Raw genomic sequence first — 17,623 nt, forward strand, 5'->3', positions numbered from 1 at the left:
GTGCCACCTCCCTTCCTAAGGTCCTTTATATTTTTAGTCGGACAGGAGATGTAAGTGTTAATTAGAGAGCCGAGGGCTTTTTGTCGACTGACAACCCTTTTAGTAATGAAATAATAGTGGGGGGGAAATTGCGGCTTATTGCACGTTTCTGACTTCAATTACAGCCAAGATCCTTTTTTCATTCCTTTTGAGTTATAGAGGAGAATTTCTTCCACCCCCGTCCTCCCCCCACCTCTCCCCCCAAACTATCTTTGGGAAAATAAATAAAAGGATGTTCAGACAAGAAGAGAGTGATTCTCTTAAATAGACATCAAATGTGAGACTGTTTCCATTTTCAGAGCTTCTGCAACAAAAGATTCTGCTCTAGTTTTCACTTTTCCACAAAAGCTGTGAATGCAAATGAGAAAATGTTTCTGCAACAACAGTTTTTTTTTTGCATTCCAATTCCAAAAAATCTATATATCCATCTGTCTGTTTATCATTTATCATATTCATTGCTCTATTTGTCTGCCTACCTACATACTTATGGACGTAAACAAAATTGATAAAGATTGTATTCCAGATTATAAGAATATAATTTATGTTTGTTTCTATATTCATTTAGATATTGATAATTAATACAAGAATATTTAGGCTATAATTTATAAACTATTAGTCAAAAGTTTGAGGTCGGCAAGTTGTTGTTGTTGTTTTTTGAGAAAAATAATACTTATATTCAGCAAGGATGCATAAAATTGATCAAAATGACAATATGGATATTTCAAATGTTTAATAAATTCTCTTCTTTGGAACTTTCTGTTCATCGAATCCTGAAGAAAAAGATTTCTACAAAAATATGCAGCACAACTATTGTCAGCAGTGATAATGATAAGAAATGTTTCTTGAGCAGCAAATCAGCATATTAGAATGATTTCTGAAGGATATCATAAATTAAAATAGAAAATAATTTCAATTATTAAATAAAAATTCTAATAATATTTCATAATATTACTGTTTTAATGTAAATGCAGCCTTGGTGAGCAGTAGAGACTTCCTTCAAAAACATTACAAAATCTTACCAATCCCAGACTTTAAAATGCTAGTGTATGATATGAAATATGGTTCAGTTCCAACACCTATTATTCAATGAATCCAGTTCCTTAATGTTTCTGTCACACATGGATCTGTTATACATAAAACTTTTGCCACTACAGTGATTACTTCATTCACTCATTTTATAAAATTTTTTGGTTTGTTCTGTCGTGTTAGGAGCATAGCAATGACAGACTGATTTGAAGCACGTCACTGAGCTCATGTAACTAGCAGGCTAGCAATTGTGTACAGTTATTCCTGCTGATTTTCATGCTCATAAAATACCCTCTTTCTCTCCCTCCATCTGTCTCTCTGTCACTTACTCTCGCTCTCAGGGTGGACCCCATCTCGTACGACAGTCCCAAGCCGAGTGGCCACACGCGTTTTGTGTGTGTGTCGGACACACACTCACGGACAGATGGTATCCAGATGCCTTACGGGGATGTTCTGCTGCACACGGGGGACTTCACCGAGCTGGGCCTACCCTCGGAGGTCAAGAAGTTTAATGACTGGTTAGGTAAAGAGCTGCGATTAACCAGCGTTTAACCCCTTGCATCACAGCTGACCCTCACACATGCACAGGGTTTAGCGATGTGTGAAGTGGTGGTGACAGGTTTTAGTGACTGAAGCTAATGGTCAGGAGAGGCTGAGTTTCTCCTTACGGCATCCGTCACAATAACAGAAGGTGTTCAGTGGGCTGTGTGTGTTTCTGTTCAGTGAGGAATTCTGGGTACTCCAAGTCATTTTGTGAGATTTTTTTATGCTGGTTTTCCTCAACCTTTTAACTTTGGTTTTGGATGTATGGAAGTATTTCTCTTCTAAAACAAAATGTGCTTATCTAGTCATTGTACAGTGCCATTCAAAAGTTTGTGGTCAGCAAGATATTTTGTTTTTTCAAGGATCAATACTTTTGTTCAGCAAGGGCACATTAAATGTTAAAGTAAAGATTTTGCTAGAAAAGATTTCAAATAGATGCTGTTCTTTTCTAATGAATTTTCTATTGATCCAGAAATCCAGGGGGAGGGGAGGAATTAATGGTTTTCACAAAAATATTAAGCTGCACAACTGTTTTCAACATTGATAATAATAAAACGCTTTTTTTTTGTGCAGCAAATCAGCCTATTAGATTGATTTCTGAAGGATCATGTGACACTGAAGACTGAAGTAATGATGCTGGAAATTCAGCTTTGCATCACAGGAATTAATTTATTTTAAAATATATTCAAATTGAAAACAGTTGTTTAAAATGGTAATACTTTTTTACACATTATTGCTGTTTTTACTGTATTTTTGATCAAATAAATTCAGCAATGGTGAGTGTAATTTACTTCTTTTAAAAACATTTATATAAAACTTAAACAACTCTGAACTTTTGAATGGTAGTGTACCTGTGCCACTGTTGCACATATTTATTGATTAATAAATATTGATAATCCAGAATCCTTTGATTTTTATATTTGTTTTTATGTCATTTTTACTCAGTACTGCTGTGCCTACTAGTGTTGCCAATAAGCCACACTTCAGCGACAGTAAAATGAAGAAAAATCCATTGAAAATTAATCTTATATTTAATTTTATCAACTAAAATCCAGTAATGTTAAAATTAACTTTTACTATGTTGTTATGGAACGAAATGCAGTATTTTACACAAAAAGGTCAAATTTACCAAACTGTATATACAGTACATACGATCAGAAACCAAAAATTTTACTTCAGCGACAGTAAAATGAAGAAAAATCCATTGAAAATTAATCTTATATTTCATTTTATCAACTAAAATCCAGTAATGTTAAAATTAACTTTTACTATGTTGTTATGGAACGAAATGCAGTATTTTACACAAAAAGGTCAAATTTACCAAACTGTATATACAGTACATACGATCAGAAACCAAAAATTTAAATTAGTAGACAAGAGAACAGAAACATCTAAATGTGGCTTTGATTTAACAGTAATAAGTTGTTTAAATGCGCAAATGAAATTGATATGAAAAATATATTTGTATTAGTAAATAAATGCAATTTATTTCATATGGACTAGGACAGTAAAGTGGCAAGAGAAACATTTTCAGTGTAGACAGCCCTGCTTATTATAATCGGTGAGATCTATTTTTATCTGGTGTAGACATGGTGTAAGAATTATTTAGTATTTTCTACAAGACGTTCTAATTACAGATTCATAGGAGAGCAATGGGTTCTTCATTAGCAACTAATTATGCTTATTTATGTAGGGTTAAATTCAACATGATTTTATGTGTAGGAACAATCCTCTGAGAAAAATATGTAGAATACAGTTGAAGAAAAATGAATCACAGTTTTCACCTTTGTTTACTTATTCTATCTAGAGGAAAGATTAAAGATTTTGTTAACGTTTTACACGAATCGGTATTAAATGTTTTAGGAATCCTTAGCATAAATGGCTATTTTATAGGCAGTTGTCTGCTGATTAGCAGTACATTAGATAACCAGCTGTCAGTAGCTACTGAAAAAGTACATTTCCAGACAAAAAAGTATGATTTGTTTTTGACAAAGAGCCCCAGATCGTAGCCAGCTTGCAGCACGTGGCCGTCACGGATGTTGTTACTCAGTCATTCTTGAGAAGTGGAACAAAACAGGGTGCAAAATTGAATAAAACCTTGTACTCAGACAAATGAAACCACATTTATGTATCTTATATGTACTAAGCTACTGAGCTATGCTTTGATACAACCTCCCCTAAATATTTCAAATATTTTCCTCAGAAATTGGAAGATGGTGTTGACATATCATGGCTGTGACAGGAAATATTAACATTAGGATTTAAAATATTCTAAAACTAAAACTTAGCAGAGCCTGTCAGACACTGCTGTACCCTGCAGAGGTGAACTGTGGCAAGGGGGTCCTTTAGAGTGACAGCTGCCCCTGATATTCCCTGATTTTATTACATTTTATTGAATGTCTGACGGTGTTGACAAAAAGTGGGGACGCAACTTTAAAATAGTATTAAACATGCATGTGTCATTAAATAACAACCTTGCTTTGATATGAGATATTATTAAGTGTTGCTTTTGATAAAACAAGCTCTTTTTCATCATTAAAAAAACATTTTTATCCATTTTATTGCATATGAATGATTGAACCCTTCTCTGTGGACACACTGTTTTAGATGTAGTGAGAGGACATTAAGAAACACAGATTTGGTATAATAATGAGAAAATTAATTTGAAGGTGATAGTTGTGTTAAATACATTCTATTATTAATCCCTCATGACATTTAAAATGGAAAATATTTTTATTTTTAAAGCTAATAGCAGTTACCCTTGCTGGACCTGTGAGATTGATAGATTTGAGATTGAAACATCAGTCCTGACTTCCATAACTCTTGTTAACATATCTATTTGGAAGCCCTTGATGCGTGACGTGCTCTCATTAGTTTGAACTGTAGTACAATGTGTGTATAACACACACACACACACACACACACGATCTGTTATGCAGTGTGTTAGCATGCATGGAGTTTGTAATTTGCATAAGTCTTGGCTTTCGTAATGCATTCCAGATCTTATTGTATTATAGGAAATCCATCTTTTAATGTGTTTTCATTTCAGTTGGAAAGTCATAAAGTTCTTGGTATTTGAACTGTGGGTTATTTGAGTTTATATTTAGCTTTTATATGGTATTTTGTTTACAATATATGTATATTTTGTTTATATATTTCTTTCATATGGTATTTTGTTTACTGACCATGACTGAAAGAAATAAAGATAAAAATTATAAAACCACTCTTTTTACCACTCTTTTCAAAATACTGTGGTATTACTTCAAAGTACTGTATACTGTGGTATTACCATGGTTCATGTCCAAAAAAAATGTCTTGGTGACAATTGAGTTGGTTTCTTGAAGAATTGTGTTCTTAGAAATGTAGTTTAGGAAGTATCTGTATTGTTTTGATCATGTTTGTAGTAAATCCTGCACCTCAAGTCCTATTTGATCCTGTGCTTTGGTTGAGGTGTAGATCAAAACACATGTGATTAAATCAAACGCTTGCCGACTCTGACATCCAGAGCTCTGTTGGCGCCAGGGAGTCCCGGTCTGAGGGTTTGGGATGCTGGCACCTGACGCAGCCATAAAGAGATCACACTGACCCGTGAAGCCGCTCACACCGCTGACCTTCAGACCAGCGAATCCTGTGTTTTGTCATACTGTTTGTATGTGTATCCATGTGACCTCTCTACATGAGCCGTGCGCCACAAGCAATATTCAGTATAAGTCAAAAGTACTAAAATTGCAAAATATAACTTTTTAAAATATTATAACACTAGTTCAGCTGGTTTCAAGATAACGCTTTTAGATGCTAGTATTTTAGTCAAGTAGAAATCTAGCAAGCATTGCGAAACATTTTTGTGTCGTGCTGTATTGTGATTTACTGTCGCAAGTACATGAACACAGACACTTCCAACTATGCAAACTCAATATCGTGCATATTTCTGAAATGTGTCAGTCCATGCAGTGACCTGTATTCTCAATTGGTTTTCTGGCCAAAATTAGCATAAACTGTCTGTTTTCTCTTTTATTTGACCAGTGATTTAAAGAAAGTCTTGCTAACAAAGTTAGTTAAAAGTCAATACTGTTGCAACTTGGTTTGAACGGTTTGATTCAGTGAATTGGTTCATTCAGAAATTAGATTCACTAATTCATATCATATATAGTTTTTTTGCAAAATTCTTTGCAAAATGACGAATGTCTTTGTACATTTTCTTTGTTTACTTGTCTAGCAAAATAGTTTGTCATTGTTTTCAATGCAGTGTTTATAGGTTTTATTAGTTAGTTTATGTATTTATGTTTTTGGGCCCACAAAACTGTGTCCTCATATATTGTCCTCATAAATATCTTCAATATAAAAGTACTAGTGCTGGGTTTTGACACAAATTTCACGATTCGATTCGATTCTCATTCACAAGCTTGCGATTCGATTCGATTACCGATTCCGATTATTTTGGATACATATCAGGGACAGAACATGCCAAATTTTCTCAAGGAAAAAAATAACTCAACTAATGCTGTAAAATATACATGAGATGAGAGTCAGTTGGTACTACATTACTATAATATTTAAGGGTAAAATTGACTGATTTGTAGTACAACTGTTAAAATTACACTTAATGAAGTTTTTAAAATAATAAAGTTACAATTATTACAATTACATAATAATATTTCTACTTCAATTGTTTTTTTTTAATATAAACATTTACCGTATTGGCCCGAATATAAGACGACCCTGATTATAAGACGACCCCCCTTTTTCCAGATGTACCTTTTGGAAAAAGGCTTTTTAAAAACCAAATCTTGTTTTTTCTCAGTAAAACACATTTTGTCTTCAATTATTATCATATTGCATATTTTTCCTATTTTAATTTTTGTTTTGAAAGTATGGTAAAAACTGGTAAAATGTACCAACAATCAGATTTAAAAAATATACACTTTTTGATATACCAAAAAAAAAAAAAAAACGGGTAGCCCATCTGAATTAGGACATTTAGGCTATCCATCTAATAGTAGCCTACCAAAATCTTATTTACAGTAGAAGTTAAATCTTACCGTTGTCTTCAAATCTGGGTACTGTCTTACATTTTAAAATCACAAAGGGAGTTTGGTCCCATCAGGCTAACCTGACAGTCACGACTCATGCAGCTGTAAGGTTTTCTTTTTCTTTAGTTTTTACTCGCAATCTTTACAACACGCATTACATTACGTATTTCATGGCACACTCGTTTTTTGCGTATTTGGCACCACCTATTGTTGTGGGTGTATTATTGACATGTCAAAGTCTAGACCCTGAATATAAGACGACCGCGTTTTTTCAGATGTATTTCCAAGAAAAAAACATCGTCTTATATTCGGGTCAATACGGTAAATGGTGGCTGTCATAAAAACTTGATGAATTTATTCAAACAAATTAAACATTGAAGAACAGTAAAAAAAATTATAATGTATATGTTATATTAGGGCTGGGCTACTAATGTTTCATATCGTTCGGTATCGATAATTATTGATATTTTTTATAACCTTTTTTAAAACAAAAAGCAATAGAATTTTTTTTTTTTACCACTGTATTTATAATTAACACAATTTATTGAGACAAACAACAAATATTTTTTTGTTTTAACAGTCAAACACAATAACAATTAAACAAATATCTCATTTCTAATGTTTTATATGCAGATTAAATAGGTCTTTATTGTATAGGTCTAATTGTCTCCCGAGGCCACAGGAGGGCGCAATGAGCAAAATTAGGAAGCAAATTTAAATTGTCAACGCAAGGAAGTAACTCTACAAAAACGTCTAAATTAACTCATAAAAATCAAATATAATTTTGTAAATTGCATAAACAATTATGAACAAAACAGCATCATGTGTTTATGCATTGCTTAATCCAAAGAGCCGAAGCACCATTCACACAGACTGCATTTAAAAACATATGAGACGCAGTGAAAAGGAATAAACCTCCACAAATTCGTGACGTGTTTTCTAAAGGTTTAAACTGTTTTAACTTTGCATGGCTTTCTATAAATCTCTTGTGTGAGACGCGAGTGCAGCAGTCATATTTGTCCGTCTAAAAAATGCGCTGAATATGCATTCTGTGTGAATGGTTTGGTTTCGGTTTTAACCTAATCAAGATCTTCTCCACATTGAGCAACTATATTTCTCTAATATTTTGAATGCATAACACGGCAGTGGCACGTCTCGTGGGCTAGATTAACAAAACATTAAACTGCAACAACGTCACTTATAGCATCATCACCGCATCTCGCGCGCCACTGATGACGCACACCTAACATTCAAATGCAAATTTATTTTAAATTCGACTAATATTCATTATTTATTCACAATCTCCTCATCACAGGCAGGCACAGCACTCATTTCAGCATGTGTTCGTGTTTGTGTGTGCTGTCTGCATCACTCATAGCACGTGCCTATATCGTGCGCTATATCGAACAATTTTTCTATCGATATCGAAGAAGGTGTACCGTCGATAAATATCGATACCGTTTTATCGCCCAGGCCTATGTTATATGGTGCATTCATTTAGCAAAATGACCCTCTCTACAGTTTATTTTTCTATCTGACTAATGAGTTTCTGGACACCGAATATGTTTTTCTGAGGTAAATGTGACGTTACGTGACATTGTTTACAAGTTGTTGTATTGCCGTCTTTGCGCGGCTGAAACACTGATTGAGCGATTACATGAGACAGGATAGGGTTTGTGAAGTTGTACTCTTTCTTTTAACTTGCCTTTGGATGTTTAGTCATGATTATTTTGTGCTGAAACTGGTATTAATGTGAAAAAGATGATCAGTTCACGTGCGCGTCTGTTGAACCGAGGCGCTACAGCGATCTGTCACTCCACATTAAACAGCGCCAAAACGGCATTTATTGTTTGAATACTGCAATACAATGAACAGAATTTGAAATCTGAGACTTTGTTTCATATTAAAAGTACCAAAGCACAATGCTTATTGCAATTTATTGGATGGGAAGTACCCTTTAATTTTCTGTCCATTAACTGAAAAAACAAAACAAAAAAAAAACAGGCTAGACTAATCGATTCTTGGGATTTAACAATCAATATCGTTCCGTAAAAATGAGAATCGGTTAAATTCGAGATATCTATATTTTTTTACCCAGCCCTAAAAAGTACTGCACCAAAATTAGTTTTTTTTATTTCTTTAGTAGCATGACAGTAGTTAAACTCTTGTAGTTAAAGTAGTTAAACAATGTGTGGTCCTTATAAATACCTTCAGTATACTTGTGTCTGAAGCTTGTAGAATAGATGACTATATTTTACTATTGGTTGGTCATTTAAATAACAAGTGACTTAAATCTTGGCAAGTTGCAATTTCAAAGTAGTTTCTGTGACATTTGTATTTGCAGGAGCCTGATTTTTTTATGTCACAGGCTCTTAGTTTGTCCTTCGCGCTGTCATTCCACCCATGTATACTCCCGTGACATACCCGGTTGAAATAGTGCATCAGAAGCGAAGAAACGGAGGGAGCTGTCAGCAATCTTTCCATCCCTCCATCTATCAACGTACTTGATGCCACTTTTTTTTATATCTGGCATGTGACACCCGGCAGCTTTTGAAGTGCCTGGTGGTCGGAGAACGCTCCCGACTTTCTTATTATTCACGTCCCAAAGGAAACCTGACGATGATATAATTTTTCACATCATCGCTTTTTGTTGTAAACACACAGATGGGCGCTGATAGATAATCTCATGATTGCTGAAAGCTGTCTTCTGTCAAAAAAACATTTTTGGAGAGGAGAGTTTAGTAAGTTTAAAACAAATCGTTCCCTTGAACATGACGTGATGATGGAGTAGTTTATATAAGCCTTTTGACGAACTCTATAAGAAAGTTGTTCAGATGAGCCTGAAGTGGATCTTCAGGAAAAAGGATCTTTGTGTTTTCATTGTCTGAGCCAAAGCATTCCGGTTATATTTTCTGGAGAGTTCCGTAACATAAATGCCTGCGTTTTTTTTCAAGGTCACTCCTTTGTTCTTTAGCATTAGGGGCTAAATGATACAGAAGAAGAAAAAAAAACATAAAAGGCCTCTGGATCGCTGGATCGGCTTTCACCGTGGACGAAGCGGAGTCCAGCCCGGGGTCGTCACATGTGGTTGCCGCAAGCCCGCCCGCCACGTCGTTCTTAAGCCCACCGGCCGCCGCTCACTCAAGCCGACCTCCGCTCACTCTAGCCGGCCGCCGCTCACTCTAGCCGGCCGCCGCTAAAAGGCGGGGCATAGAGGAGAAACAATAATGTATAGTATGTGGAAAATAATGTGTTTTTTGAACCTTAAACCGCATAAACACATTTCATTACACCAAATACACAAAATAATGTTATTTTTAGCAGCATCATATGACCCCTTAAAACTTGCAAGGGTAAATTGGTGTTGTTTATTTTAGACCTTTTAATTAGTGCCGGTTTTGTAATTTCTCTCTCTCGCTCTCTTTTGCATTTGCCTCATTCACTATGCATTTTCGTGAAGCGCAGCTCACTTTTGTTTGTTTTTCTGGCACAGAAAGCCCAGCCGCTAATCGTTGTCATTGATCATGGTTTTTGTTGATAAGTGGGATCGATTCTCACGAATCGTTCTGTGGTAATGAGGTTTCTTTGCTGAAGTTCAGTTCTGCTCGATATCTTTCCCATGAGATCTGACATGTACTTCTCCGTGCGGGATTCACGGATGCAAACATGGATCGGTGCACCGTAAATAAGGAGCTTTTCTAGGTCTTGACTTCGTTTGTCTGAGTTCACTGTCTTCACTTGTCTGAGTATTTCTTTGATCAATGCAGGACAGCCGATAGATCCGATGTCCAATAGATCAGCTTTGTTCCTTTGTTTTGCAATGTTGTGAGGGTGGAAAAATAAAGTGTTTGCATGTTTTTTTAAACAGTCAATGCTGATATATAGGGATAGTTTGCCTTTAAATGAGAATCCTGTTATTATTCACTCACTCTCATGTCATTGCAAACCTGTATGACTTTTGTTCTTGTATTAAACGGGAAAGGTTTATTTTTGAAGAATATCCTGCTCTTTACAATAGGCTTCTCAAAGGACACAAAAGAAACATAAAAATTAGTCCATATGATTCATTGAGTTCTTATTTGCTAAAAATCTTCCTCTCCAGTGACCTTATAACTGCGGAAACCTGAACATTGAGAACTCGAGGATCAAATCAGTCAGATTCATGAACGAATCATTCAAACAGGCATTGTCAACAACTCAAGTGATTCATTGGAAACATCTGACTCGTGAATCACCCACTGGTATTTCTCTCAAGAACATCATTACATTTTGTAAAAGACAAAGATAGAAAAGATCAATTCAGACTCTGAAATCTGTTTCAGTGAGACTTGACGAATGACGAATTGTTTAATGTAAGTATAATTTATTTATAATTTTTAAAAATGTGTTTACACGACCTGTATTGATGCAATCAATCTACAATCTATAATTATATGCCTTTGTTGCTGCTATTTTGCAAAAGCAGTAAGTTGCAAAATAGCATAACATTGTGGCTTAATCAGACACTAAATTAAAATCAAAATATCTCTTCTAAATTTTTTACTCGTCATACATTGTTTTGTGGATTGGCCAGATTCATGAAAAAATCTTTCAAACAGGTATTGTGAACCAAATAAACTGATTCATTGAAAATATCTGACTCAAAAGAAAGTTTCATTCACAAAGAAGTTTGTCATGTGGACCATTTTTATGATGCTTTTGTGATGCTTTTTGGCCTTTTTTTGGAGCTTGACACCCCCAGTTCTCATTTCCTTTCATTATACGAAAAGAGTGACCAGGATATTCTTTAAAAAACAAATCTTTTGTGTTAACATGAACGAAGAAAAGATGTCATGCTAGTTTGGAAAAACATAATGAAGAGTAAATGATGAGTTTTGGGCGAACTATTGCTTTAATTTATGATTGAACATTTGGTGATTTGTGCTGTTGGGCTTTCTGGTGCCATGTGCTCTTTGTTTTTAATTCTATTTCTCAAATCCCACATGTTTTTCTTGCGCAGCGGTTCGAAAAACTTGACGAATGTGATTGCACCGCTCTGTTTTCAACAAAATACACATGTTCCCTACCAGTCATCCTTCAGTTTCAGATGTTTACGGTGTGTAGTTTATTTTCACTAATTAGATTTACATTCATTACGCGCTGCGATTGCCAAACTGTGCTCCGCGCCGGTCCTCCGATGTAAATCCGATTCAAACACTGAGGCTAAACCTAAAAGCGCTTTCCCGTACGCCACATACCTTCCCATATGTTCCTCTGTAGCTTCTTCAAAGTAATAAACAGTTTATATCCGCAGTCTTCTTCGAAAAATACATTTTGATGGCAATAAAATGTTGTAAAAATCCCTGCGGGGATGCAGAAGATGCAGTCGGTGGGGAGGTAATTGCATTCTAGGGCTTTTTCCGCCATGGAGAGGCTGCCACGAAGCTCGTCCGCCGGGGGTTTGTGATTCGGTTTTGTGTGACGGGAAAGCTCCATGTAAATGGATCCGTGATGGCGTTTGGCAGACTGCGGACCGCGGAGCTGAGAGATGGGCTCCTGTTATCAGATTAGACTGGGATTTATGATATATCCCAGTCTATATAGTGCCGAGCGCATGGAAGGAGCAAGAAAGTAAATTAAACTGCTGGGAAAGTGTTTACTTTTAAATCGGGTTATCTTTTTATTTTCTTTATACTTTCGGTCAAGCGTTTTGCTCCTTTCTGATGCCTTTACAGTTCAAGATTTAATTGGTTTTTATTGTTTTCCAAAAAAGACACACTTCCAATTCAAATTGTGAAAAGCCTTTATTAAAGTGGCTATTTCACACTGTTCTCTTTCATAAAAGAGAACAAATAATGGGCTGCGAAGAGCACCTTCAGACATGTTTTATAATAGAGCTTCTGATCACACCGGATTTTGACTTTTATTATGTCTTTGCTTTTTCATTTTTAGTCCCATTTTGCTTTGAAAAGCACCTTGTTTCATCTGCTTTGGTAGGTGAAATATTGTGATTTGTTTTGTTCTCAAACACACTCCGCATTTGAAGCCTTCCATGTGTGTTATGCAATCCACTGAGAGACGGTCTGTGTGTTTTCCTGTCTAAGGATTGGCATATAGAGAGAGATGGTCGCTCTTTTTGTTTGAGTTCTGTGAAGAACAACTTCCCCTGTTGCATTTTCCTGATGTACCAGCACAAAAGAGCTTTGCTGTGACGATGGAGGCTGAAGTGAGGAAGAGAAAAGCAAAAACGAGGCGGCCGTGACTTTAATAAATGTTTGGTGGCCTTTGAGTTTTGCCGTACTTTCTGTAGAAGGAAAAAGAAAGGCCATAGTGGCTTGGAAGACACAGACAGTACCTTTATCCTTGACTAAAAGTCTTTCTGATATGTTTTAGCTTTAGGTTCTTGTAGTCAATATCCAGCCATATCGTTGTTTGAGAATAGACAGTAGCCTGAATAGAGAGGTAAAGAAAGATGTTTTGTTGTAATGGCCTGTTTCTACTTGCAGAGTCCTGTTTTTCATTATCTAACTTCTCCTCAGGATCGCAATAACCTCACATGAACTTCAACAGAGCATTTTTTGTGATGAATTCAGATGTGACGAGACGTGAGTTCCATTGACAAGAAATATGTCTGTCAGTGGTGAATGCAAACTAGTGTGCAACAATATCCAACCCGAAGATATGTGATGTTTAGCATGCAGTTATGGGGTAGCCTATAGGATTTTGGACCAATGAGATTTGGTTAGGTTGCACTACTATTGTAAAAATGTCAACTTATATATTGTCACAGTTCTGCCAAACCAGTGCTTTAGTTGCCATTATTTGTTGAATAAGAAAATGTAAGGTTAATGTTCTGTTTTAACATGTATGTTTTTATGGTGTTGCAGGTGGCCTGCCGTACGAGTTTAAAGTGGTGATCGCGGGGAATCATGAGCTGACCTTCGATAAGGATTTCATGGCGGAGCTGGTCAAGCAGGATTACTATCGCTTTCCATCCGTGTCCAAATTGAAACCCGAGGACTTTGACAATGTTCAGTCTCTCCTGACAAACTGTGTTTACCTGCAGGACTCTGACGTCACCGTCAAGGGCTTTCAAATATATGGCGCGCCATGGTAAGTTCCTCATGCATTTCTTGTGGTTTTACATTTTAAGATCAATCACTTCAATCAAAATTGCATATTGTTGACTGTCACTCTTTGCTTTGTTTTCTGTATTTGTCATCATTGTCGTCATCATCATTCTGTTTTTGAAGATTTATGTTTGTTTGTCAGTGTTTGACAATGTCAAACATATATTTGACGCCATGCGGATATGTTGTTTTCGTTCAAATCTGTGCACCATAAATAAACGACGTAAACGGCGTATCCGCATGACGCAGCTTTCACAAAACAGCATACGCAGTTTACGTTCAGTGGATACTCTCCAAAATGGCGCTAGGGTGATGAATTGTGACGAATTGTTGAATAAAGTAGTGTTTTGGTTTTTTTTAGCGCTCAAAAAGTACTCTCGTAGCTTCGTAAAATTACGGTTGAACCCCTGATGTCACATGGATTATTTTACCCATCTTCTTGCTACGTTTCTGGACCTTGATCATGTAAGGACCCTTGCTGTCTATGGGAGGATCAGAGAGCTCTCAGATTCCTTCAAAAATATCTTAATTTGTGTTCCGAAGATGAACGGAGATCTTGCGGGTTTGGAACGACATGAGGGTAAATAGAGGAGTAAATATTGACAGAATTTTCATTTTTGGGTGAACTATCCCTTTAAAGTACTGTAAATATGACATTTTGAATCCACATGAACTTCTAAAGCTCTTTTGATGTCATTTCTGTGCCACTGCGCACTAGTAAACAAGCGGCCTGAGAAAGCACCTCCGTGTCATTCCCATACTCCATCCCCGTGTGTTTGAATTTCCTCGGATGCTCTGATCCTCTTGGAACCTGTGTGTTTTTCTAGCGCTGCTGTGGGAATCGCTAGCCTCGCGCTCTATTGGGCAGCCCATTTAGCTGCACCTCTGCCCTACTTCCTGTTTTCCTAGCATCCATCTAAAAAGATAAAATGGCCCTGAACTATAATTATCCCGCACAACATCTTTAATGCTTCCTGGCATTTTCTATTTTTACGTCTTGCCCCTTAGACTCTGTTTTCCTGTGTGTTTTTTCCCTCTTAAGAGCCATTGTGAGATTCACCTCTTGTGCTGTCTTGTTTTTGTCTATAATTAGCTGTGAAATAAAGTTAAAGAAGGCGTTGTAGAGGGCATCCCACAAAATATAGTGAAACAGACAGTGGGGAAGCGGAAAACAGAAGGAGGAAGTGGAGAAGGAAGGAAGCAAGCCCCCCGTGGCCCTTTAGCGTGAAAGCTGCTAAATGTCTGTTGTGACAGCATGGGGTCTTGTGGGAAACGGGGAGGAGGGGCCCGGCGGTTGGATACTGATAACTCAACACACACACACACACACACACACACACACACAGATGGCCGTAAGGTGGTCAGTCTGACCAGTAGCGTTAGGTCTTGCTATAAAAGCATTTGGGTGGCCCTGGTGTGGCATGTGCATCATCTGGCCAAGAAATTTGAGAAGCCGGCTAATTTGTATTACCATATTGTCACACCATCGAATGTGTAACATAAGTCAGCAGTTCGCTGAATATCGTGAGGGCAGACCGGCCGTTCGCCTCGATCGCTGCTGACTTATTCCCGAGAGTGAAAACGGATAGAAAGCGGTCTAAAAGAAAAGAAAGCTATCCATAAAGCTATCTTGATGGACAGATGGAGACAGTAATGGCATACTTTGAGACACAGAGACAAATGGTGACAGAGGAAGGGCTGGAAAGGGAGACAGCGAGAGGACGGGTGTCAGAAAAAGAGGAGAAATGCATAAAGAAATCAGAAAGCGCTGATGCAGATAGACATGGCGGTGGCTGTATTGATGGTAACACATCATGCGCAGACACGCTCTGGGAATCAAATACATCTTCACACCAGGATCTTTTTTCTTGAAATTGTCACTGAGATATTAAAAAAAGAGGATTTTATATATTGTAGTTCAGCATGAACCGAGTCTGTTCACAAAAATCAGATGTGCAGCTCATTGTTTTCAATATCTTTTCCTCTTGTTTATTTAATAAATTGTTTATTTTTTATTAAAGTAATATCACTTACTTAGTAACTGTGCATTAAGTTTAAATAAAGCTGAAAATTAAAAAAAAAGAAATAAGATTTGATATTGTAGTTTTGCATGAACCGAGTCTGTTGATCATGTAGTGAAAATCAGATGTGCAGCTTATGTTATAGAAATACATTGCTTATGTGAGAAGTAATATCACGTACTTAGTAATTTAGCATTAAGTTTTAATGAATAGTTCACCTTAAAATGAAAAAAGAAAAGTCATTGCCTTAACTTTCATTTCAAACTGATTATCCCTTGGAAATTTTGAGGGACCTTCACACAGTTCTATTCATGACCATGGTTATGTATTATTTATATTCGTTAAATTAGCTTTCATATTTATATTTTCAGATCTCATTTTAATTTTAAGAATTAGTAATTTTATGTAATTTGATCATTTTTGTATTTTTATATAATTCTATATAGATTTCATTTTTATTCAAATTTTAGTCATTTTTTCTGAAAATACAATATAAAGTATAATATTTTTAGATAATTGTATTATATTCATATTTCATTTTATTTCACGAGTCACATGGATTAGTCAAATCATGGCTAACCATTTTATTTTTATGATGATGATGAACTATGGACATACGTATATCTGCATGTGGGTTTGAGTGCGGTTGGCTGATAGGAATTTATCATTGACAAAGAGCATGATATTCTCTAACAGAACTATAGGCCTGTCCATCTAGGCCAGAGCATGCAACAAAACACTAGGCCGGCTTCCCGGTCTAATTCTTCTATCTGCAATCAGCTACTTGAAATTATCTGTTTGACATGTACCAGTGTTAAACGCACCTGTCTTCGGTCCAGGGGGACGTGTGTTGAGAAGTCGAAGTTAGCAGCTTTAACCTATAAAAGTCTTAAAAAACTGCAACAAGAGGGAAAAAAACTTTTTAAAATACATGTATCAGGAAAGGTTGATGTACACTACTGTTTAAACATTTGGGGTCGATAAGATTTATCAAATGTTTTTGAAAGAAAACATCAAGGTTGCAGTTGTTTGAACAAAATATAGTAAAAACAGGAGTACTGTCAAAATATTATTACAATAAAAAAAAACTAATTTCTATTTTAATATATCTTAAAATTTAATTTATTCATTTTATAACAAATCTGAGTTTTTAACAGCCATTACTCCTTTGTTACTTTATTTCTTTCAATCAATCAATAAAATAAAATAAATAATGTCTTACTGCCCTCAGACTTTTGAACCATAGTGTACTCGATTTCTTTCTTCATTTCTTATACCTGGAACTAACGTTTAAATAGTTATTATAGCGAACTAAGAACCAAATACAGATGTAATGATAAAGGTTCAAATGCTATAAATTTTTTTAAAAATTTTTTTTTAAGCCAGCTACTGTTTGCATAGCGACAGAGAACCCAGACATCTTACAGGAAGTGGCCTTTTGTTCAGGAACATCCTGGTGCTTTTGTCTGCTCCACGAGATCAGACCCTGGCCTGACCTCAGAGAGCCACTTCCACAAACTCACACAACACGATAAAACCCTTTGAAATTAAAGGACAAGAAAATATGAGCTGAGATAAAAAGACTCAACAGTTGACATAAGCATTTGGCTTTGATCGACTAAGATCCTTATGTTTAGATAATGGTCACTTGAGTATGTAAATTTAAGAAACTCTAAACGTTTCCGTTTTCTGGTAGAATTTTAAACCATTTCAGAACAAGCATTCAAAAAGCCGCTGGTGTTCGTGGATGTTTTTAGAGTTTGAAGTATTGATGAATGCCTTCAGATGCGGCACGCTGAGTGAAAGCAGTGTGAGGGGTCGTGGTACTCAGGTTTGGGTATTAAGGAGAAGGGTG

General features: G+C 36.1%; 1 protein-coding gene across 1 annotated transcript; it reads left to right on the forward strand.

Moving 5' to 3' along the window:
* Window positions 1–1,412: 1,412 nt before the first annotated feature.
* LOC107557268 (metallophosphoesterase MPPED2-like) lies at window positions 1,413–13,734 on the forward strand. The gene is made up of 2 exons (XM_016240632.1): window positions 1,413–1,588; window positions 13,505–13,734. The coding sequence occupies exons 1-2, from the start codon at window positions 1,501–1,503 to the stop codon at window positions 13,732–13,734; spliced, it is 318 nt and encodes a 105-aa protein (XP_016096118.1). The 5' UTR covers window positions 1,413–1,500.
* Window positions 13,735–17,623: the final 3,889 nt, after the last annotated feature.

This window comes from Sinocyclocheilus grahami, unplaced genomic scaffold (genome assembly GCF_001515645.1).
Source record: "Sinocyclocheilus grahami isolate Dianchi unplaced genomic scaffold, SAMN03320097.WGS_v1.1 scaffold596.1, whole genome shotgun sequence".
In the NCBI taxonomy this organism is placed as follows: domain Eukaryota; kingdom Metazoa; phylum Chordata; class Actinopteri; order Cypriniformes; family Cyprinidae; genus Sinocyclocheilus; species Sinocyclocheilus grahami.